This window comes from Botryllus schlosseri, chromosome 4 (genome assembly GCF_051294905.1).
Source record: "Botryllus schlosseri isolate E-star chromosome 4, Bs_hap1, whole genome shotgun sequence".
In the NCBI taxonomy this organism is placed as follows: Eukaryota; Metazoa; Chordata; class Ascidiacea; order Stolidobranchia; family Styelidae; genus Botryllus; species Botryllus schlosseri.
In genome coordinates this window covers 13,921,776-13,946,790 of record NC_137239.1, presented here as the reverse complement: position 1 = coordinate 13,946,790, position 25,015 = coordinate 13,921,776, and the positions used below count along the sequence as shown (strand labels likewise).

The 25,015-nt window shown below is 43.2% G+C and overlaps 1 protein-coding gene across 1 annotated transcript; it reads left to right on the top strand.

Annotated features, from left to right (window-relative positions):
* Positions 1 to 1,646: 1,646 nt before the first annotated feature.
* On the top strand, positions 1,647 to 19,503 carry LOC145437949 (uncharacterized). The gene is made up of 12 exons (XM_080315319.1): positions 1,647 to 2,041; positions 3,033 to 3,088; positions 4,962 to 5,058; positions 6,221 to 6,282; positions 6,341 to 6,418; positions 8,187 to 8,250; positions 9,055 to 9,159; positions 10,374 to 10,414; positions 11,295 to 11,391; positions 13,877 to 13,938; positions 13,996 to 14,074; positions 17,272 to 19,503. The coding sequence occupies exons 1-11, from the start codon at positions 1,647 to 1,649 to the stop codon at positions 14,031 to 14,033; spliced, it is 1,095 nt and encodes a 364-aa protein (XP_080171445.1). The 3' UTR covers positions 14,034 to 14,074; positions 17,272 to 19,503.
* Positions 19,504 to 25,015: the final 5,512 nt, after the last annotated feature.

The window sequence follows — 25,015 nt, the reverse complement described above, 5'->3', positions numbered from 1 at the left end:
TTCCACTCCCAATGTTCGGACAAGCTGTACGCTTCTACCGGGTTCAGTTTTGACCCACTAAAAATAAACAAGACTTATATCTTTTCCTCTGCAGCTCAACAAACCCTCCAGAAAGAAATCTGGATGTTTTGTACGACCAGCTCATGGGTGACCTTTTCTCCGGTTGGGGCATGGTGGCAGAACGTCCGCTGCCCACGGCGCCCACTGGGCCATCTCCGGTGACGGCAGAGCGATCTCCCGCAGAGCCATCGCTGCTACGTGCAGAGCCAACGCAAGTGCGTGCGGAGCCATCACCAGTGCGTGCAGAGCGATCTCCTGCAGAGCCATCGCCGCTACGTGCAGAGCCAACGCCGTTGCGTGTAGAGCCATCTCCTGCAGAGCCATCACCAGTGCGTGCAGAGCGATCTCCTGTAGAGCCATCGCCGCTATGTGCAGAGCTAACGCCGTTGCGTGCAGAGCCCTCTCCTGCAGAGCCATCGCCAGTGCGTGCAGAGCCATCGCTTCTACTTGCAGAGCCAACGCCGTTGCTTGCTGAGCCAGCTTCAGCGGCAGGGCCGCCGCTGCCCGCATTGGATGGGCGCAAGATAAAAAAAAAACAGAGGTGACGGCTATTGTAGATTACAGTAACTTAAGGCAATTTAGAGTTTTCTATCGCAATGGTTTTCAACCGGTGATCAGCGAAGCATTTTCAGGGGGCCCACGAAGCCTTTGCAACATGATTCACAGCCTATTTCAAAGCTAGTGAAATAATAAGACAGTTTCGCTTCATACCTGCTAAAACGTCTGGACTCACAGCAACTGGATGGCCTTGTCAGAAGAATATCCTATATCCTGTGCAAACTCATATCAATTGCCAATGGGGTTGCAAAAATTTACATTTGAAGTTGTCGGTCTTAGCAAATCAGTGATCACTTATTGAAATGAACCCTCTCTACTTTTTTTTTCTAATCTGTGCTGAAGGGATTGGACCCTCACCATGGAATTCACTTTCTCCTGTGATATACAATACATCACATATTCCCTATCCCAGAAGAACTTCAAGATGAGCTGTTGGATAGAAATGATTAGGCTGGACTTGATGTGCCTGCTAAAGTACCCCTTTAGCACTTTTGGTGGTAATTTTAGCCTGCGATAAATATTCACAAATAACAGATCACGATTGCACGATAATTCAGCAACACATGACCTAAAATATACTTGGTGCGCCCGTGACGGTCCGAAAGGGTTCCGCCAAGACAAAAGGTTGAGAAGCACTGCTGTATGGGTTCAATTGCCGTGATGCAGCAGCTACTACATATGATTTTCTTGACAATTTCTCTCGTTAAAGTGATGCAGACTCCTCACAGAACTGCTGACTTTTGTAAATCCTACAAAAATCTAATAGATAGCCCAGACTTTGTATCATATGTTTTGTATGGTTTGATAAGGCCAGTCGAATTTCCGATGATTCCTGATCGAAAAACAGTACCTAAACTATAATTATCATTTCAACTTTTACTGACGCTGAGTATATAATTAACGTCGGCGAAGTAATAATCTCTCACTACTCGGCCTGAATCATTAGAAATATTACTTTACTCCGACTCATCATCAATTGTCATCATCATCCAGCTTTGCCATTGGTAGTTTCGAGTACGCCATCCCTGATGTTCCTGGTCGGTTTGCATTTAACCTGTGTATCAACAAACAGGGTTCAAAAGGGTTGTCCCAGAAAGGAACCTGCGGTGTCAGTGGATGTTCCAAAAGTTTCACAAATCCAATGCGCAAAGCCAAGTCGCAAACGCAAGGGCACTCCTATCGAGGAACCTGCGCCATCTGCGAAAAGGACAAAGTCTTCACGGGCCAAGCGCCAAGTGACCAATCCGAAGCACAAATGCCTGAGTCCGCACAAGAGACCTCATTCGCCAAGTCGCAAACGCAAGGGCACTCCTATCGAGGAATCTGCGTCATCTGCGAAAAGGGCCAAGCGCCAAGTCGCCAATCCAAAGCGCAAATGCCCAAGTCCGCACGAGCGGCCTCATACAAAACCAGTAATTCCAAGGTGAGAATGTTGTTAAAAAATTTAAGCTGGGCCTCGTAACAGCAGCATCTCACGCCTAACTGGAATATGGCACAACAGTATCAAATTATGGTGTCTCGAATTATAGATATTTGCTGGTAGATGTAGTCATGTGGGAATACATTGCTTCACTGTGCAATATTTTTTTTTAATTGAAATAATTGTTCATTTATATGTTTTCTTTCGCTCAAGGCTTTCGATGCACAATGGGATGTCATCAACAGATAGTAGGATATCGGAATGACCAGTTACGGTGTCCTTATCTTAATACTTCTACCAAGCTAATTGGTCGACGGTCAACTAACTGCTAAGTTTTGAGTAGCTTTTGGATGTTTTGCTGTTTGACTTTGGGTTCAGTTTCGATATATTGACTGATGGGTTGTATATAAAAATACTAAAAGCATATGGTAGGGGTGTCAAACCTGTGGTAGTACCTTGTCTCCCTAGTCATTAGCCCCGATATCGATTCTTTAGTTGCATAAAAGCGTTGTCACGTAACATGTGCAGTTCATGGTTCAAACTAAATTAAAAGTAATGATCATGATGTTTTGTTACATTTTATTTCTTCAATGAAATATTGCTTCTTTTGAAATAACCATGATCATCGCCCGTGTTAGACAGTGCAGCGTTGTGCTGACATAAAGTTTTAGAATCGTGATTGCTAAACATGTGTGTCCTATTTTGTCACGATATTGCACTCTTGCGGCCCGCGCCCGCTATGAAATTTGAAATGAGTGCCAGCTGCCCGTTTGCTGTTTCCCCCTGGTCTATATACTCGATGGATGCTTAGATTGCTTACGTTTTCGATTAAATCTCATTGTACCACAATGCACTTTGTGACAGTCTATCACATTTACTCAATTATGGTCAGAGTCAGTTCGCCAGTAATATTTTCTTTGGTATTTGTTATTCCTTGAATGTTATGCTCATCGGATTTATGGGAGAAGTTAAAGGACTGAATCTTCTTTTACAGAAAACCGTCGAAAGTTGGTAAATTAAACCCGAACACCATCATTGAAAAATTGCCAGGTAAGTCTTGAACTGTGATTCAACAGCTTGTTAATAGACCAAAACCAATATAAATAATTTTAATGGAAAACTAAAACATGATAGCCTAATGAATATTTTAACAAATCAGCGGGACTCCTGCTGTTCCTGTTCAGATACCAGTTCATAAATGAGAGGCTCCGCCTGAGAAAGTCACACCGTATTGTTTTTTGAAGCACAACGCTATGATACAAATTCTTTGATTGCGAATGAGCTTTAAAATGTTGGAAATAGAATTGGCATTTCAGACAGACTGGTCCAGTGGGGAATTCAGGGGTTTCTGGTGTGAAACAGACACACTTATAAGGAAATACATGCAATATATAAATGGTGCAGAACAGTTGAAACTTATTCTTATTCATATGCGGTGAACTCTAATTTTTCCTGGGTATGCGGGATTGATGACGGCACAAAGAACTAGTGTCATAATGCGTCAGAGTTCATATTCTTATTCATAGGCGGTCAACTGTAATTGTCCCTGGGATCGATGACGTCACTAAGGGCTAGCTTCAGAATTCGCAAATGAGCCGACTCGCAAGCGTTCAATATCACCTGTCACTTGTATATGGTGACAAAATTATGATAGTATTAAGCAGGCGCGTAGCTAGCCGGCCGCTTGCTGAATTGATTGAATTCGTTAAAATTTACCAAGGTAGCATAAGTTCATTATAATTATGTACACACTCCAATGCCGATAATACATCAATCGGGTTAACATCCTTGTGCAACGAACTCGTACGTATGTTAAATAAATACACCACACATCACCTACCATAAGATTACTAGCGAGTCCAACTGTGTAGTTGATTAGAGAGCTCGCAATCTCCCGCAACATATTCGCCAACACGCGCGCCAAACATCAGGAGATTATAATGACTCCACGAGAACAATAGAGAATACAGGAGAATACACGAGAACAAACGAATACGCATCTTTGGCGACGGCTAACGCAGGATATCATCACAGACTCTTCGCGCTAATTGACAACTCGCTTCACGCAAATCAGCCGCAACAAAAGGGAGGCGCGGTATAAATTGGCATCACCGGAATCATAACAGGCAATATTGGCCTGATGTAAAATGACCATAGATGTCATAACGGCATAAGTGTTGGATAGAAATAAATTATTAGCACGAATAAACTGCAAGCAGCATACAGGAAGAATTGATCAATTTAGATATCGCAGAAATTACATTCTAGTGGTAAACGATACACCATTCGTATCGCATTGTAAGACGCATGTTGATACGAGTTTCCGATCATCAATATGACCATGTCAGTATATAGATCGCGTACATACATATATAGGCCTGCCACTAGATTTACACAAGAACACAACTTTGAAATCTAATCACTTTTCTTCTAGCACAGTGGTTCGCAACGGTGGCGATATCAAACAGCAGTGGGCAATTTTGAAAAGCAGGGGGGGAATGATATATTTAACTAGCCGGTAACTGGAAACCGGCACAAACTAAACGTTGAAAACGGATTATTCTAGAACTAATGCGAAAGTTGACAAAAAACGTCAACTCGCCGCAAACTTCTCAGATAGCGGGATTTCCAGAGATCGCCGCAAAAGTTCACCTTTTTTATTTGCATCTTTTTAGTCAATTTACTAGCGACAGCTGTATCAATTCCCGGTTAGGTATGTCCTCTTTAAAGGATCAGAAAATATAGGGAGCGATAAATATATGCCAAGCTAGATATGGAAGTGACGAATCGAAAAAGGTTTTGAACCACTGTTATAGCATATATTTTTGATAATGTTCCAATAGATGATCGGGTAAATTTCCGGATTTGCAGCGGAAATAATTAGGCTCATACGTCTTGTGAATTCAATTATTTTTTCTTTCAGCTCCTACTATTCCAGCACCAACTGAAGCCGGACCTCGTCGGAGTCAGAGGATGAAGCTACCGGTGCAACAAGGCGTCCGATATAGCTTCATATATTCGTAAGTGGATAAATTCGTGGGGTTGTTCAGTTCACAAAGAAATTTTTGTGGATTTGATGATGAATAATATTGATAGAATATTTGAAGGGCTTCTTGGAGGTAGCAAACTTCAATATACAATTGAATAGTGTTGGCGAACTCATGAAATCTTCCGTTGGCAATCATTTGTTGGATGAACCTGTCTGTAGAGCTTCTTGGAGGTACAGAACTTCGATATGCGTATCGGCAATGGTATCTCGAAATATGACGTCACCAGCATGAAATTTCGAATAAGAGAGCGTTCAATGTGCTGTTTTGTTTATTATTTTATTATAGTGACGTGATGTGACGTCATATTTTGTGGCACGATTGTTGATGTGCAATGTTCTTTCCAATTCCCTACTAGTTGCTTACGATTGCCCCATGACGAGCGTCACCCGAAAATAATCGGATTCATTTGAATATGAATAGACTATTCAATTGTATATTGAAGTTTTATACCCCCAAGAAGTTCTAGAATTATATCAAGTTGCAAGGTTGTAATCAACTCACAAGGCTCCGAGTCACAAGTCAATCACACTTCTGTAGTTTTGTCTTGAGTCAAGTTTAGGCATTTTCGATACACCACCGAATCTAGTCCAAGTCATAACATTGATTGCTTGGTTTTGAGTTGAAGTCCACTTATAAAAACTCTGCAATTTTATCGAATGGTTTGTATTTATAATGCATTATTTTCCTCACTTTCAACAGTTACCAGTACCAATACCTAAGTATTGGCGGTTTATCCAGGCTCTTCGCCATATAATTCGTGTCAGCGGTGTCTTATAAAAGCCTAGAAGTGGGCCGTGCTTCAAGTCGGCAATTATGGAATCAAATATAAGGAAAATGTTAATGAAGACAGCAGTCGACAACGCCATGAATACCACAAACAGACAAATAAATAGAGGAAACACCAGTGGCGTAATTACTTTATTATTCTTCGAAATGACAATGGAACATCCGTCTTGGCCGTCTGAGTCTCGAGTCATATGACTTGTTCCGAGTCATGCGTGATGTCGAGTCGGAGTCATTTCCGTATTTTGAGACAATAAGTCGAGTCCTTCTAACGCTGACGAGTAGTCGGTAAAATTTGAAATTAAGATTGGGTCTCCTTCACACTTATCTTCTTTTTGTGTCGTTGTAGCTCTGACTTCGACGAGCATGGCTTCAGGAAAGTCGCCGGAATCCTGAAAGTTAGCGATCGAGGTATGCTGACTCAGTGCCAGGTTTGAGTCGAAACATTTATGTTAATCTTTTATTTCAGATGACGCCGCTCTCCGGGCAGCCACCGTCGTGTCGAAGAAACGGATTAAAAGAAGAGTGACCGCAGCCGCCCATAAAGGTGCCGTCATTTTTTAACTCTTTCACGGTCATCCTTTAGAATGTGGATTCCCGACCTTCCTATTGACTCAACCCCAAATTTCGATTTGAAAATGTACTGCTAGCCCACTTTCAATTTGATGCACCGATTCTTAAAACAGTGCTACTCAAACTTTTTCGCCATTTGGTACACTAGAAAATGTATAAAACTCACCTGGCATACTTACAAGAAAGTTGCTGAATCAATATTTCTATGTTTAAATGTAATGGTTATCCTTGTCTATGTGAACATATATATAGGCTGGCGATAGAAACGAGGTTGCATTTTTGCGAAATATACCCGCATTTCACGCAGTCTCATTTCAGTCAAAATATAAATCCTATTTTCATATACCCATGAATATGCAATCGGATAAGATTTGAAAAGGAGACAGCTAAAAATCATCCATTTTTGTCGTTGCGTGAAACGAATCAAAGACTCTCTTCGAGTCATAGCGGCCCAATGCTGACCTGGAAATCATCCTACTAACCGGCCATGTCATGATAGGGCAGTGCTTTGAGAAATTTACTTTACGTGAAATATGGACGACGATCTATAAGTTATTCAGCTGTTTGAAGAGTATTCTCTTAACACTCACAATTTCTGTTAACACACGACTCTGACAACTAGATAATTCTAGTTGCCTAATTAGACTAAATTAGATTGAAATGCCAGTAATCTAATTCTAATGCAATTCAAAAAATGTTCCTTTGCTCTAATTCTGATTTTAATCTAGTTTGTTGAATGTTTGAATGCTGTAATTTTAATTCTGATCTAACTCATTGTTTTTCTGATAATGGCTCTTTGTCAGGGACATTTTGCTGCAAGTTGGGAATATCCAGGGTTGTGGTGACTTGAGTCATATTCTCAAAATACGGAAATGACTCGACTCGACTCAAGTCAATATTTGTATTGACTCGACTTTAAGTATGACTCGAACCAAGTCATATGACTCGAGACGCAGACGGCCAATAGCGACGTTTCATTGCAATTTCGAAGAGTAGTAAAGTATAACCCCCCCGATTGGGAGTTCGTCTATTGATACTGATGCTTGAAAATGCGACCAGAAACTATTAAAAGAGAGGAAAATTAGTATATTATAAATGTGAACCATTCGATATCACCAAACAGAGTTATAACAGTGGGTTTAACAAGACTTTATCTGGAAACTGAGCAGTCAACACTATGACTTGGACTTGGACTCGAGTCATAATACCATGACTCGGACTCGAACCTCTGCTCGATGACTTGGACTCGGAATTGACTTGGTGGCAAATTGAAAATTACTCGACTTGACTAGAGTCAAAACAAAAAAAGTGAGATTCACTTGTGACTCGGACCCTTGTGACTTGGTTACAACCCTGGGAATATCCCTCTTGTGCAGTGAAGACCAGTTCCAAGCCGCCATTGCATTGCTTTGTAGCAAATATGTCATAGTAGGTATTGTGACGAATAATTGCCATACTGGCACTGCTTGGAGTGCCAACATGATCTACGATATTTCTCTACAACCCTCATAGTCGCCAAGCGGCACCTATATTGCCCACAGAGTATTTCTGCAACTTGAAAATCAAAATCGCCCATAAGGAGGAGTGATTCAAGTGCTGAAATATAAACTGAGTAATAATTGACACTCTGTAAATTATATTTGGAAACATCGAATGAATATGTTGTGAATGAAAATCGGCTTGCTGTGTTCCACATCCTATATAATGTGCTTTATGCATGCTGATTGAGTTATTTAATTCAGGAGAGAAGACCTGCCAGCGCTCAGGATCAGGCAGCAAGATCATAGAAGATCATGGCGATACCGGGTTAGTGGTGGTTAAAATATCATGATTTTCAAGTTCTATTTTTGCCTGGTCAATTTCAATGCAATATTGCCTATCATTGCCTTGATAGTTTCAAAGTAGCTGGTACCTTGTTCATGACTCCACACCGAGGCCAGCATTTTCTAGGGAATTCCAAATTGTTGATGCGTATGTTGCTAGTTCGTTCAATATTATAGGATAATAATGAAATAAAATTTTCATATTGGTAATTTATTCATGAACTTTTCGACTGACCTTCATTAGTGGCACTCGTCAGTAATACAGTTGATGGAATATGAAATTGAGGAAATGTTTAGCCCGTGTGACATGATGATGTCAGAACAGACATGCACTAAAGAGTGTGATATGGTAGACAAAGAGATTTTCGTGAATGAATTACCAGTATGAACTTATTGTTTTGTTTTATTCTCAAGCTCTGTACCCTGAATGGCTTGTTCAAATATGGTTGGATTATGAAAGGTTCCCATTTATTTGAATTGCTTGAATTGAGAAGTTGTGAATCAATATTTTGGAAATCATGCCTCATTTATATTAATCGGCGCTGTGTCATGCTGCAAAATGAACTACGTGAGTAACAATTGACCGTTGTTGATCGTCCGATATAATTCAACAGTACGCATGCAGACAAGATTCAACACAAAACAAATGTCTATCACTACTCACTCAGCTTCAATCATTAGAAATAATACTCTACTCAGGAGCATTGTCATCATCATCCAGCCCTGCCATCGGTAGTTTTGAATACTTTATCCCTCACGTTTATGATCGGTTTGCTTTAACCTTCAGATCAACCAACATGGCTCGGGAGGGTGAAGTTGCCAAGCCAAGTCGCGCGAGCAAAGGCAAAACTCAGCGCAAGCGGCCTAATCGCTCAAAACAGGAAAATCCAAGGTGAGAGAGTGGTTGAGAAATTTTTGCTGGACATCGTAACGGCAGCATTTGGCGCCTAAATATAATATGGCCCGACAGTATCAATTTCTGATTGCTCTAATGATAGATATTTGCAGGTATAGGTGGGAATACATCGCTTAGCTGTGTAATAATTTTTTTATTTGTAACTGATCGTTCTCTTATTGTTTCCTTCGCTCAAGGTGGTCAATGCACAATGGGATGTCCTCGGCGGATATAAAGATGTGGAAATGACTAGTTACGGTGTCCTAATCCTAATACTTTTACAAACTACCAATTCAGTTGGTTGACGGTCTACTAACTGCTGGGTTTTTGATTGATGTTGTGCTATTTGACTTTTGGTTCAGTGTCGATGAATTGACTGGAGGGTTGTATATAAAAATACTAAAAGCCTACGATAGGGGTGTCCAATATGTGGCAGGTTCTGTGAAGGTCGCAGAAATCAATCCTGCTAACTTTTGGAAACCACTGATTATTATTATCAACATATTCGTCTGCATCAGTACTGAGCATCATGTGTTTTGAGATTTTGAAAGACCTTTTAGAAAAGCGTTTTGAAATGTTGCAATAGATTTGTTTTACAACAACACTATTACCCAGTAAGCTGAACTGACTTCGCCGGTGGTCGAAGAATTCCATGGAGGGAGAATCAGCTGATATGAATGATCTTATTCTATTGCCTTGGCATGAAATGTTCAAGACACTGCCAATTCGAGCACACTTAGCAGTTCGAACACAGCTCAGGACGTCCCTACAATATCAAGCTTTACGAGGGGTCAATCTTTTAATGACAGCACTTTGTCTTGTTAGCCCCGATATCGATTCTTTAGTTTTGAAAATGTGGTATTGCTACCTGTTTTTTGTTGGCCACTCTAATCTACATACTTGGTGGAAGCTTACATTCTCACAAATTGCAGCTGCTGTTCGAGTAAATTTCATAGCATCCGTTAGCCCCGATATCGATTCTTTAGTTTTGAAAATGTGGTATTGCTGCCTGTTTTTTGTTGGCCACTCTAATCTACATACTTGGTGGAAGCTTACATTCTCACAAATTGCAGCTGCTGTTCGAGTAAATTTCATAGCATCACGTTTACTCAATGTAACGCCGGAGTCAGTTCCCCAGCAGCATTTGTTATAACTTGTTTTTTTCTCCCAAGATTAACGCAAAAATTGAAAGACTACATCTTATTTTACAGCAAACCGACAAATCGTGGAATGATTGTGGAAAAATGGCCGGGTAAGTCTTGAACAGTGCATTGACAGCTTGTTAATAGACCAAAATCAATATAATATAATTTTACTGGAAAACTCAAACATGATACTGATAATTTTGGGGGCCATCTACAACAGTTGGTTTACAAAATAAGCTACAAAGTGTAAAATGTCCAATGATAAGTTCAGTATCTCCGACGCCAACAAAATGCACAAAATTAACAAATATTTGACCTAACACTACAATCTCAACCTGTCAAAACTACCCGCCTTAGCCATCGCACACATTTATATGCCTTGAGTAAGGATAATGATGCTATATAATGATAGTTTCATCACTCTCTATAAAGGAAAATGCTGCGAGGTTGATATTGACTGATTGATCTGCTAAACTAGATTTCGTTGTTCAAGTCACAAAGATGGGGCAATTCATGGGTTTCTGGTGTGAAACAGATACAATTGTAAAGAAATACATATAAATGGTGCAGAACAGTTGAAACTTACCAGTAGGCTATATTATATACTCATTCATGGTGGTGCAATACCACTGGTGACCCCTATCAATTCATGGGCTCTTACCTTTCATCACTTGGTCCTAACTAATCAAAGTCAACTCGCCACAAACTATCCTCGGACACCGTGATTTTCAGAGATCGCAGCGGAATTGCTGTTTTAGGCAATTCACCAGCAATCAAAGGTAGCTGTATAAATCCCCGTTATCATGACCGCTTTGTTGAATCATAAAACATATGTCGATATTGATAAGGGGCTCTAAAAAAGTTGGGAAGCATTGCTCCAGCATTTATTGTGGATAATGTTTTATTAGATGATTCGGTAAATTTCTAAATTTGGTTAGGAAAAGATTAGGTTAATACGTCTTGTGAATTCAACTCTTTTTTTGTTAGTCCCGACGGTTCCAGCGCCAACTGAAGCCGGACCTCGTCGGAGTCCGAGGATGAAGCTACCGGTGCAGCAAGGCGTGCATTATGGCTTCACATATTCGTAAGTGGATAAATTCGTGGCGTTGCTCAGTTCACAAAGAAGTTTTGTCGAATTGATAATGAATAATGATGATGGAATATTTTAAGAGATTCTTGGAGGTACAGAACTTCAATATACATTTGAATAATCCACTCGTATTGTAATGAACCCGGATATTTTTGACTGACACTCGTCAGGTATAATCCTGAGCAACTAGTAGTAAATTGGAGAGACCAATGCATATCAACAGATGTATCACACAATATGACGTCACCAGCCTGAAATTTCAAATAAGAGAGCATTCAATGTATTATAACAAAGTGCCGCCGATACGTAGATGATACATTTGTCATATTCAGGAATGAATCGGAGTGTGACCAATTTCTCATTCGCTTAAACTCGCTTCACCCGGCCTTGCAATTCACAATAGAAAAAGAACGCAATAACTCATTATCATTTCTGGACGTATTAGTTGAAAAGCGCAATACCAACAAATTTGAAACGTCTGTTTTCAGGAAACCGACATTCACAGGCCAATACCTTCGCTGGAATTCATTCAGTCCTCGACGCAGAAAAATTAACCTCATAGGCACACTCGTGCATAGAGCGTTGATGATATATTCGGGTAACAAACTGAGTTTAGAACTTGACTACATCCGAAAAATCTTACTTGATAACGGTTACCCTGAACACGTCATCAGCCGCGCCATGGAGAGGAAATTAACGCAATTCAACGCAGAAAAACGAACAGAGCCCACCGCACGAACAATAAAAGATGTTTATATCCATCTACCGTGGATTGGCCCCATTTCTACCCGCTTTGAAAAACAATTGATTTCTGCTGTCGGTAAATGTTACGACACAGTCAAAACCAATGTGATTTTTACAACAACACAACTGCTCCCTTCAACACGCAAAGACGTGCTTCCCGCACTTCAACAAAGTAATGTAGTGTACGAATATAGGTGCCACTGTGATTGTGGCTACGTGGGAAGAACGTCAAGACGTCTGCAGGACCGCATAAACCAACATGTCCCCAGATTTATCAGAATACGCGCGTCATGCGATGTGAAAAGCTCACCCTTAACTCATCCACTTAAGATTGATGCTGATCGATCAAAGGCCATTAATTCTGCCATCGGCAAACATCTGTTGGATAATCCGATATGTGCGAATAATTATCGAAACGACCGATTTCGAATCGTAGGGCGAGGCCGTTCACAATTCCATTTGTGTGCCTTTGAATCTACTTTTATCAAAATACACCAACCAAAACTCTGTCAACAAAAGGAGTTCGTGTACCACCTAAAAATAGTACATTGAACGCTCTCTCATTCGAAATTTCATGCTGGTGACGTCATATTTTGTGATACGATTGTTGATATACAATGTTCTTTCCAATTCTCTACTAGTTGCTGACGATTACCCCTGACGAGTGTCAGCCGAAAATATTCGGGTTCATTTCAATATGAATATACTATTTAATTGTATATTGAAGTTCTGTACCTCCAAGAAGCTCTTCATATAACAAAGTGGTACAAAAAACAGTACCATTCATATTTCGCATATTTTGTTATAATCTGTTATGACGTCACTAGCATGAAATTTCGAATAAGAGAGCATTCAATTTACTATATGAAAATTATACAAAAAACAGTGCATTGAACGCTATGATATTCAAAATTTTATGCTGGTGACGTCATATTTTGCGATACGATTGTTGATATACAATGTTATTTCCAATTCTCTACTAGTTGCTGACTATTACCCCTGATGAGTGTTATCCAAAAGTGTTCGGGTTCATTTCATTATGAATATACTACTCAATTGTATATTAAATTTCTGTGCCTCCATGAAGCTCTTCAATTATATCAAGCAGCATGGTTGTAACCAAGTCCCAAGTGAATCACACGTCTGTAGTTTTGATCCGATTCAAGTCTAGGCATTTTCAATGCACCACCGAGTCAAGTCCAAGTCATAACATTGACGGTTCGCATCTATAATTTACTTATTTTCTCGTCACCTTGAACAGTTTTTTGTCGCCTTTTCGACTACTAGTGACCTATGTGTTCAAGGTTTATCTAGGCTCCTCCTCGCCATATCATCCGTGTAAGCGATGTTTTATAAAAGCCTAGAAGTGTGGCGTGCAACAAGTCGGCAGTTACGGAATCTGAAATAAGGAAAACAGGCCTGCTCTAAATGACCATTGTAGTCGACAAACACCATGAATACCGCTCACGAACAAACAAAACCAATTGACGCCTTTTTAAGCTCCAGTAGCAACAAACAAAACACCAGTGGTGTCGTTACTTTACTATTTTTCGAAATTACAATGAGTCTCAAGTCATATGACCTGTTCCGAGTCATGCGCAATGACTCGAGTCAAGTCATTTCCGTATTTTGAGACAATGAGTAGAGTCATTTCAAACCTGTCGAGTAGCCGGTAAATATTGAAAAAAAAAGGATTTGACTGCGTTAGACTTATCTTCTTTTCGTGTCGTTGTAGGTCTGAATTCGACGAGCATGGCTTCAGGAAAGTCACCGGGGTTTGGAGAGCAACCGATCCAGGTATGCCGACTTAGTTCCCTGTCGGATTCGAAGCCTCAATGCATATCTTTTTTTCAGACAGTGCCGCTCGTAGGGCCGCTACTGTTTGGATCTAGGGAAAGGAACAGAAGAAAAGCGAGCACAGCCGATCCTGAAGGTAAAGTCAATTTTTCATCTTTTTCCCGTTGATAATTTAGAACGAGGCTTCCCGACCTTCGCAACGCCAAATTTCGATTTGAAAATGTACTGCGAGCCCATTCTCCATTTGGCGTGCCCATTGCCTGAATTATGCTGGGCACCTATGTCCTGTCCAGACTCACATCCCAACTTTGAACAGGCGAATAAACATGCTGTCACAGGGCAGTTCAAAAAAATCTATTTTTTCCAAATCTTGCTTGTTAGGCATTCAAATCGTCAAGTTGCCAAAGAAAACAACGCTTACCAAATATGAATCAATTTCAACCGGTAATCGCGAAGCCATTAGAGCAGTGGTTCTCAACCTGGGGGGCGTGGGAGGCTCTCAGGAGGGGCGCGAGAAATTGACGAAGTCAGTATAGGGGGGGGGGGGGGGGGGGGCGCGAGAAATTGACAAAGTCACTGTAAATTGTATGTGTCTGAACATGTGTTTCACATCCATCATGAGAAGACGATTACTGAAGATGAAATTTATTCCATATTCAAGAAAGCTTGCAAAATACAAACTCTAGCAACCGCACTCAACGGAGTATAGTCTGATTTCAACTTCATTTGAGCAAATTTTTGATATTCTTTGGAGATATAGAGAGCAATTCCCACGTGTAAGTCATTCATTGCTTCATAGCTTTGACAGTAGCCTAAAGCTTGTCGCCCTGGGCAGATGTTGTTAGTAGCTTGCGAACTGCACTGCCCAAGACATACTTAGATACAACATAGGTTGCACGGTTTCGCCCGCAATTAGGCAATAAATCAACACAATTTAATTAATTTCCAAAACTGATCAAATTTAGCCTGGCAGGACAGAACGAAGCCTTGCTCTCTGTACTCACTACCAGCATCAGGATTAGTCTCAGGGTGACCTACCTTGAAATTAATTAATGGATGTCTTGTACAATGTTTATTTGTTATTTTCAAACAAGTTTGGAGAAATTTGTCAGCAATGTAAAAGACTCAACAACTGGAATGCAGATTCAAAATTGACGTAAGATATACCTTATGTATAGTATTAGATCATGGGTGGGCACTGGGCAGCCTGCGGCCATAGAAGGGAATTTGAGCGGCCGTCGTCGCCTAATTCAATTAGTATGTGTTGGCGGCCGTAGACATGCAAATTGCAATTATGAATTCACGCCCGAATTTTTGAGAGATTTTAATTAATCTTGAAACTTTCTTCGACCTCCGCGCAATTCAACAAGACTTCATTTTTTGATTTTAATGCAGTAGCGCCCTTCTTAATCTGAGCCAGAATGGGAATTGGCAAGAAATAACAATTCGTTCGCGGCCCTGAAAAATTTTCGCGCCTTGCGCGACAATATGCACCTCCCGGCAGTTATTCATAACATTGCCACTCGCGATTTCGGTGCGTACAATGGGCCATTGTGAAAAGTAGAATAGTCCGGAATTCACCGGGAATGGATATGGACAGTTTACCATAGGAATTTTGCGTCCAGATCATTCATTGCGGCTATGCCCTGGAATGCGACCTTATGCTACATAAGCAACGTTGCCCACCTCTGTATTTGATGATGTGTTCTTTTTGACATGACGATAAATGCAAGGGGGGTCAGGGATGCGCGATTTTTTGACCATCTCCAAGGGGGGCGCGTGTCAAAAAAGGTTGAAAACCACGGCATTAGAGTAATAAAATTTTGAATCTGTTGTAAAATATTTGTCATCAATGCTATTTTTCCAAATCAAAAATTTTCTTCTACCTGTTGGAATTTTGCCGAAATTGGTATACATCTCTTTTTTAGACAACTTGACAATTTCATGGGTAACCAGTAACATTGAAAAAAAATTATATGGACTTGAGTTGAATGCGAGTAATGGAATCCAACATTCACGATAAATCTGCCGATTGATTAATCCCCATATCTAAAAGTAAGCTTTTCGGGAGTATTTGGCAGACTTTTGAATCCTTGAATGACAACCCAAATGTTTGTGTGTAGCGTAATGTAATGGCTTGGCAGTGTTTTCTTCTCACAGATATGATGCTGACAGATTTCGTCCTTTTCTTGAATGTTTTATTCCGCCAGCTGTATATTTTTCCATGGTGTATTGAAAATGTAGGCCTTACATGGTTGGGTAGCGAAGGTCAAAAACCGATTGGAATTGTTGTGATAAGTAGCATTGTGATGTGCGTATTCTGGTAATCAGAGCTATAAAGGCGACACTCACATCTCGCCACTTGGATGGGGGACCGAAATTAGTTAGTAAATGAAGATGTATATTGTATAAAGTGGTTCTTGACCAGGCTCACCAAGGCCAGGTTGATGAGTTCTGCTTGAGGTTAAGACAAAAACTCAATTCATACATATCATTCGTGCTGACACACCCGTATTGGCCATCAATTTGACGCAATCTGTGGTTCGATTGGGACCGTTGCGGTGGTATGTAGTGTACATTGGCGTACGTTCTGTGGTTCTAAATCTAAACCCTGTCTTTGGCAATTTCCGATTCCATGTCCTATTTTTCGTCATTTGCGGTTACGTTTTGCGTTTCTATCAACCAATATGATGCTACATTCTAAGGCAGGGGTGGGTAACATCTCAGCTCACTGGTAAGGCTGGACAAAGTCAAGTACCCGAGTTATTCAATTCTGAATCACGTATTATGCTTTGAGTCGAGTACTCGAGTATCACTCATTATGATGTCACATCAGAATGTAATATGTACCTTTTGTGCCACCACAAAGAACATTAAAGATGCTTTTGGTATTTATTCTGCCCTACCGATTTATTGCACTTTGTGACAATGTTGTGGGAGGATCATGAGCTCAGAATTCTTTTCCAGTAACGGTTGTAGCTTTGTACTATATATTTGTTTAATGCGATGCGCCCGATCAAGGTTTCAAGGCTGCCACAGTGAAAAATAGTATCAAAACCATATGAAATAACTTTCATTGGCAAGGAGTGTATAATTTCATTACTCGGAAAAAACATCTTTTGCTACTGAGCTCTTATCATTATAATAATAACTCGATTCAGATTCGACTGCTCGAATCATTGTGACCAGCTATACTTGCAGGCCGCATTCATCTTCGGAATTCATTCACAGGCCGCATTATGTTATGATCGAAATTAAAATTCCAGACGCAAACTTTCATTTTATTTCACTGTAACCTCATAGATATATATTAGAACAATTTGAATATTGCAGCAGCATGAACAGGAAGCGCTCGGGAAATTACGGCAGCACGCTGAAGTACGACAAGATGACTGTTCGCGCATCCACGGCAAACGCCGGTTCTGGAACTCATCCAAAGGTACGTACACTTGCACATCTAAGGCTCTCCACTGCACCAGGATCAGCTCAAAACTGGGCACAGCAATATTTATCACGCGGTTATGCTTGGATCGCAGCATTACGTGGCACGTTTCATTGTAGCGCTTTCCGTCGAGAGTGCCAAGCGTGTGTCAGGTCTGGTTCATCAGACTATAGTCGGTGCTCCTCTGGGGAGCCTGAATGCAGGACATAGCCATGAGTCGACCAAGGTGTCATTCCATTGTTGCGTGGATGAATGGCAGTGTGCTGTACTGTGCAATCATGTCTTTCAGGTATCTCATGGGTATAAATTCATTTCATATCAATTTGAATCATCTTTTACACGGCAAATGTTATGTTCCATATAGGCTAAGTGATTCAGCTATTCATTAAAGTCAGTTTCAGCAATTTTGCATAACATCTAAAACGGATATCATGTTGTTATTACAGGCACGAGTACCGTACTCGCGTAACTTACACATCCATCTGTGCAGTATTAGCACTGGCTTCAAGTCACTTTTGCAAGACCAAACTCCGTGATAATGATCTAGTTCAGAGGCCTAAAACTCGAATGTGCTTGCGGGTCAAGCTTCTAGTTTTTGACGCCGCGGGCCGCAGCCTCAATAGTAGTATTCATTGTCTTTTCACATATTTGATGGGATGATATTGATCGATTTAAAATGAGCCGACCTTGCAGACTGACATTCAACACACACTGTCAAAATGTGATTTACTATTTTAGTTATTCAGGCCTGAAAAAATTTACATTTACAAATGTAATGTTTGATTGAAATTGTTATACATGTTTAGAGCAATAAGGAGAAAGAGGATGTGTGTTGCCTACGAGCGGCGATTCAGAATGAAATGCAAACGTGCAAAAACACAAATAAGAACACAATACAAGATAAACAGAAGTAGGCTAATGATGTAGGCTGCAGTCATTTTTCGCTACTTAATTGGCAGCACTTTTACCTGACAAGGGCCTCGATATTGGGCTTGAACTTGTCCACATAAATGAATCTCAGAATTGTCCAGAAATGTTCATCTGTGATGCACGACCTTCGCAGAGTCTTGTTGATATTCATGAACGAAAAAAATTGCTCACATACACATGTACATCCCAACATTGCAATAATTCTTGCAGAAGCAGATACTTACTTCAGAAACCTTTCTTGTGAAAGGAACATGTAGAATTCTGGAATCCCTACCTTGGCATACTTTTGCCTCAGGATAGTATCACATTGAAGCTCCTCTAACTCCATTTGCAATTCATCTGTTACACTGTCAATTGCCACAGCAAATTGTCAAAAGTCAAAATTGCATTGCTGATACTTAAAATTCAGCAAAGCGCACTTCAAATTGCTGAAGTAAATTGGACAACAAATCTGTAGTCTTTCATGCATTCGGCTTCAATTTTTCCTGAAGACTTCAGAGTTGAGAAATGAGCCAAATTCTCCTCACACAGCTGCTTCATCCATAAACGTATTTTGACTTTGAACGATTTCACATGATCCTACATCTGCATGTGTAACAAACTGTTTTCTACCTTGAAGCTACAAGTTCTATTCATTCAATTGATGTGTAATATCTGTTAGGAAAGCGAGATTGAATTGGAAAGTGGAATCAGTAAACAAAGGAACAGCCTTTTTTTTCATTTTCATGAACAAAGCGATTTCATTTCTGAGTTCAAAGAAACCCTTCATAACATTTCCACGACTCAACCATCTTACTTCAGTATGATAACGTAGTTCACCATACTCAAGAGTCCATTTCTGCAAGAAATGATTTAAACTGTTGGTGGTTCAACTCCCAAGACTGTATAAAGTTCAGTGTATTAACTACAACATTCCTCACTTCCTTCATTATCAGACTTTTACAGCAAAGGGTTTGTCAGTGTACGATACAGTGTATACTAGCGAAGTTATTCGTCTGGGATTCATGACTGTCCAGTTTGTTTTTCACAAAACCAACTACACCCACATTGTCTCTTAGTGTTTTTATTCCAAGTATGCAAAAAGTATCAACAAATACATAATAAAAATAGATAAATAGAAAGTATAGGAAATTAACAAACTTGGGAAGCGGTTCTATTTGGCAAGATGACGTTCATCTTGGGTTGTGTTTAGCACAGGGGCCTTTCGTTGGTTCTGGGTGTGGTCGTCAATCCAATGCTTTCTTATTTCCTCCTTTTGCAGTGGTTTCAGAAGATTTGCTTATAACATTTTGATATCTTTGTTAATTTAACGGTATTTACCAAAATCTGTTTGCGGGGCTTGTGTGGGGGTATTTTCTTTATTGGTTGTTCAACGGAAGGATAAATGTGCATGCAATATTATAGGTTATGACAGAAAACAAAAATAGGAAAATTGCGAGTTTTGGAAAAGGTTTGCGTAATGGTGTAGCTTTATGTTACGATATTAATGTATATAATCGCGTCTGGAAAACGATATTCGCTCGCGCGTGCGTTTTCTTCCTCTTCGTCCTCTATCCCATTGCTGTCTTGCTTCCTGTTTGGGTGTAGCGATGTTCGTAGACTGTGTAGACTCATTTTAATTCCCTAATTGCCAAAGCCCTACTGATACAAACATTTTGCTATTTAAAGATGTTTTGTGAGGGATTGTAGAAAAAAAGTTGGATGAGCAAGGTCAATCACGGTGACTTCGAAATGTTTACAAAAATCCATATCCTCCTGTGATATACGTAACCATTTTTCCATAATAGCTTCAAGACAAGCTGCTAGATAGAAATGACCAGGCTTGACGTTATATGTTTATTAAAAAATTTTTTTGTCAATTTTGGTGCCATATCTGTAGCGATTATACCCAAATGTGTAGTCGGAAGCGTTACGTGTTATTATTACATTCGCCACAACCTATATTTGTGGAAATGGATTTTCGGTACTCGTTCATATCAAATCGAAGGCCCGGGTTTTCTAGACACTACCACGTATTTCAAGAAATGCAGTTGCTGCAGTCGCTTTGAAATAATAATAGTCAGTCCAATTTCTACATGAATAGTTTGATTTTATTTTCAAAAAAAGTCATTTTGTTGCGCTATATCACCAAGCCTACAGTTATCATTTGCACAAAACAAATGACGATTGCACGATAATTGAGCCAAATTTAAACTAAAACTTCGTGTGGGTCCGCAGGGGTCCGTGAAGATCCGGAAGGGGTCCGCGAAGACAAAACAGTTAAGAAGCACTGATCTACGTGGAAGATCGAAACAGAGCGGTTTTCTAATTTTGCCGACAATTCCCTTAATTTTTCATGAAAACTAGTAGGGAGCTACATCTGTCTTCATAGTCATAGAAATATGCTTACTTGTGCTGCAGTAGCTCCGCCAGCTTCCTCCAATCGCTCACTTAGTTCTTCAAGCTCCCGAGATAAATCAGCTCTTTGCTTCTCAATCTTGGCTCTGGCTGCTCTTTCGGCTTCCAGCTCCTCTTCAAGCTCTTCAATACGCGCTTGCAATTCTTTGATTCTCTTCTGGAGTTGCATCACCAGCGCTTGTTCATCTTCAAGCTTGGTTGCGAGCTGGCTGTATTCGAATTCCTGTTTTTTCAACTTCTCTTCTAGGCGTTGTTTGTCGTTTTCAAGATCCATGACAGTTTGCTGGGTAAGTCGTAGATCGCCTTCGAGATTCCTTTTGGTACGTTCCAGGTCCATGCGCAGTTTCTTCTCTTGCTCCAAGGAAGCTTAAGCTATGAAGTATAAAGAGAAGTATTTTCTCCAAATTCGCTGTTGACTAATCATAGAGGCAACGGTCACCGACCAAACTGGCCATTCCGACTAGATGCGAGTAATCCCCTTAGCCCATGCTCGCATCTGGTCACGCCGCCTCCCTTGTGCTCGATTCTATCACAAGGGCCGAGCTTGATCCCACGTAGGCATGATGGCAGCGAACTGCGCATCCGGTTCGGTCTGAGAGCTTCGACCTTAGGAATTACAGGCGGGGGTTGCACCCCGAGCATTTGCCTTCGATTCTCGGCTCGTCCCGCCTTAGGTTTCGGACTTCGCGGGAGTTCTTCCCATCCCCAGGGTTCCGACCGGTGGGCGGGTCAAGTATTCAGACGGGCGGACACTCAGTGGCCACTTATTCGGGTAATGCGTGGCGAGGTAACACTCAACCCTGGCCCCCCGCAGGCCCCACGGCATACACTCATCTAGGATGGGTTTCATCCCAACTCTCAACCGGTTCACCTCCGGCAGGATCTGTAAGCCCTCCAACCTAAAGACGTTCGGTCAGAGGCAGACAGGGACAATGAGATCGGAGGCCCCCCGACCAGGTCGGTCTGGGGCCAGACAGGACACGTCCGGGCACTAAGGGCACCCTCTTAAGAGGTCCCCACGCCAACCCTCGGCCAGCACTCAGCAGGACAAGTCCCGCCAGCTCGTCTACCTTAAAGAGCTTCAACGGTTAGTTCGGGTATACAAGTTTCATAGACTAGCATGGTAGCCTACGATCCCACACCAGCTCCCCAGAGTCAGTTCCTACCTCGGGGCCCACTCAGGGAGTACCCCTTTTAAGGCCCGGTGCATTCCACCCCGCCCGCTCGGCCGACAAAGGGTTATGGGGGTTTGTTTCAAAGGTGAGCCGAGGCTCCCAGAGTCAATGCCGTCTTGTACCTTGCCACATGGATCGTCGCGTTCTCATCGTGGAGCGCGCATGTTGGGTACAGACCACTCTGCCGGGGTGTCCAGCACGCTGCAGAGTTGTGACGGGCAGGCCGCCGTGGGGACCGAGGTATCTTTTCAGGCTCACCGGTCAGGTTGATAGGGGAAACCCCAACTCCTTCAGGCGCCATATTTCTCCACCTCTGGGGTGATACCTCTCGGATTTTCGGAGCGTTCGGTCACTTCAGTCTCACCATTGCCACCTCGGCGCCCCACGTGGGCGTTTTTGGTTAGGTGTGACGACCATCTCCGCGGCGGGCAAGCTCGCTTCGGGATGTAGGCGGGAGTCTGGGGCAGTTCCCGATGCCTCGCGCCATCAGGGGGCTCTGCTGGCCCTAACATCTGGAGTCCGGGTACATCGGCGTCCCCGGTCCGGGCAGTTCACTCAGGAAGTTCGAGTAGGAAATGTGAAGTCGAAGGGTGCCCCACCTCAAGGAGAGGCGGCTACCATGACGACTCCTTGCTTATTCTCTGAGTTTCAGGTTGTGCTTGGATGGCTTTTGACGGACTCCTGCACGGCGATGCCGATGATCCACCTCGTTACACCGACGTTCCGGCTCCCTTGGGTCTGTGCCCGGGGGCCAGTCATAGTCCTGCCACCAGCGTTAACCAGTCATACTCCAGCACTCTCACAGCGCCAATGCGTCCCTAGCCGCGCTAGGCTCGGACCTCGCGATACCGAGAAGAACTTCTGAGATACTCGCTCTTCCGTCTGCTTACCTGCCCGCACCCGAGGGGCCTTCACCCGGGAAATCTCCCCGTGCGGAACCGGTTCACCACCATCCAGTTGGTTTCGCTGAGCGCGCGCAGTGCGGACACGACCAGCGTCCTGTTCGTAATCCCGAGGCGCTTCAAGTCGCACACGGAGTCGGCCGACCAGCAGCCCCGCCACGAGAGCGTTGCTGAGGTCACCCGCACCGAGGGTCTTCCGGTCCTCCCCCTGGTCCAGTTACGGATACCCGGCTTGTCGTACTTGGTAACCTTTCTCTGGTGCGCAGCACTCAGGGAAGTGATGCCAAAGTCCGAAACAACCTGGACGTCGACTATCCACGCTACTCGGCCCTCCTTCTTCCAGCAGATGAGGTCTGGGATGTGCAATCCGCTGGGCAGGCGGATGCGGGGTTCCATAAGCGTCCGAAACCCGGCCCTCTTGATTGTCTCGGTCAAAATCTTCAGGACCGCGTTATGACGCTTTATCCGAAGGTGATAGCTCTCAGGGCAGGTCTGACTTATATGAGACAACGTCTCCAGGCTTCCAATAGACCTGCACCTGGTAGCAGGGCACCCTGGGTCCACATCATTTCTTCCCCTGGCGCCTCTCGCACGGGATTTTACCAAGTTACCACGGATCTTGATCGCTTCGATGAACCCGCGACCGCTGAGCAACTTCGTGCCGTCCACTACCCATCGGTGAACCGCGGGGACTTCTTGCGCCTCCGCCAGGCCCTTGCCGTCAAGCGAACGGTATAGCGACCTGGCGTACTCCGACTTCTCGTCGTCCAAGGCATCGACTCCAATCCCTTGAACCTTAGGCTGACCAAGCCTTGTGAGCACCTTCGACACGAACTGACCATGCCCTAGTGCGTTCACTAAAGGTTCGCTGGAGTCCTGCATCCGGGTAAGACGCGCTCGCTGCAAGAGGACAAGTCGAGACGCCAGGGAGGGCACTCCGAGACCACCATCAGTGACGTCGGCATGAATGAAGGCCACCGGCGTGTCCTTCGGAAGATGGAGCCATTTCCTCACATACCCCCGTACCTCGATGTCATATGTCGCCAGCATCCCGTGCGTGAGCCTCCCTATGGAACCACCGCAGATCAACTTGGGAATCAGATGGTTGCGTAACAAGTATAGCCTCTGTTGGGGCTTTAGGGGAGCCTCGGACAGCTCGCGCAGACCCCGGCGGAGAGTATCCCCCAGGGGTGCCCGGCAGCCGCCCGCGCCCATCTCCAGCCCCAGGTAACGGAAGCCTTCGTCCGGACCCAGTGAAGGGACCGGCGCTCCAGAAATCCGCAACGCAGCTGCCACACCTACACAACTCCGCTTTCGCCTACCGTCTGCACGGATAAGCAGGGACCTGCATTTAGCCGCGTTTGCTTCCAGGCCGGTCGGGGCAAGGGCGTCGAAGAATCGCTTCAACTGCACACACATGCCTAGCTCGGTCTCAGTCACCAGCGCGACGTCATCAGCGCGACGTCATCAGCGAACCCTAAAGCACTGACAAGGTGACCCTCGACGGTCGAACCAATAGGCTCTAGACTACACAAGGCCTCGTCGATTACCGCGTTGAACAACACCGGTGATAGGGGGTCGCCCTGCCGAACACCTCGCGTGACGACAATGCGCTCCCCGTACAGATCGGTCGCTGCCCCCTCATAGCAGCTGCTTATGTACTCCACGAGGGGCTCAGGAACTCCCATCCGTCTGGCCGTCCTTAGAATGCTGTCGTGCTTGACGGAATCGAACGCCTTTCTCAGGTCGAGAAAGACAACACACAGGTTGGACCCCTTGGCCTTGGCCTGAGTGATCATCGCGTCAAGCAACGTCACATTTTCCGCGCAGCTGTCAGTAGGGAGAAAGGCCCGCTGCATGGGATTAAGCTTAAAGCTCATGCTGAGACGCTTAGCCAACAGCTTGTGGAACACCCGAACCAGCACCGGGCCGATGGTAATCGGCCGGTACTCGCCGGGTGACTTTGGGCTATTGACTTTTATAACCAACACGGTTCGGGCTGAGCGAAGCGGCAAAGGCAGGGCACGGTTTAGGATCCAAAGGTTGAATAACTTGACCAAGTAGTTCACGGATAGCTTCTTGACGCATCCGAGTGTCATCCCATCCGGCCCCGCGGCCGAAGGGCAAGAGGTTCGCAGAGCATAGGTCGGTTGTTCGATCTCACTTGGTTGCTGCGGTGTTCTGCCCCGGCTTGCAGGTCGTGCTACTTCCACTGGTTCATTTAAATCCAT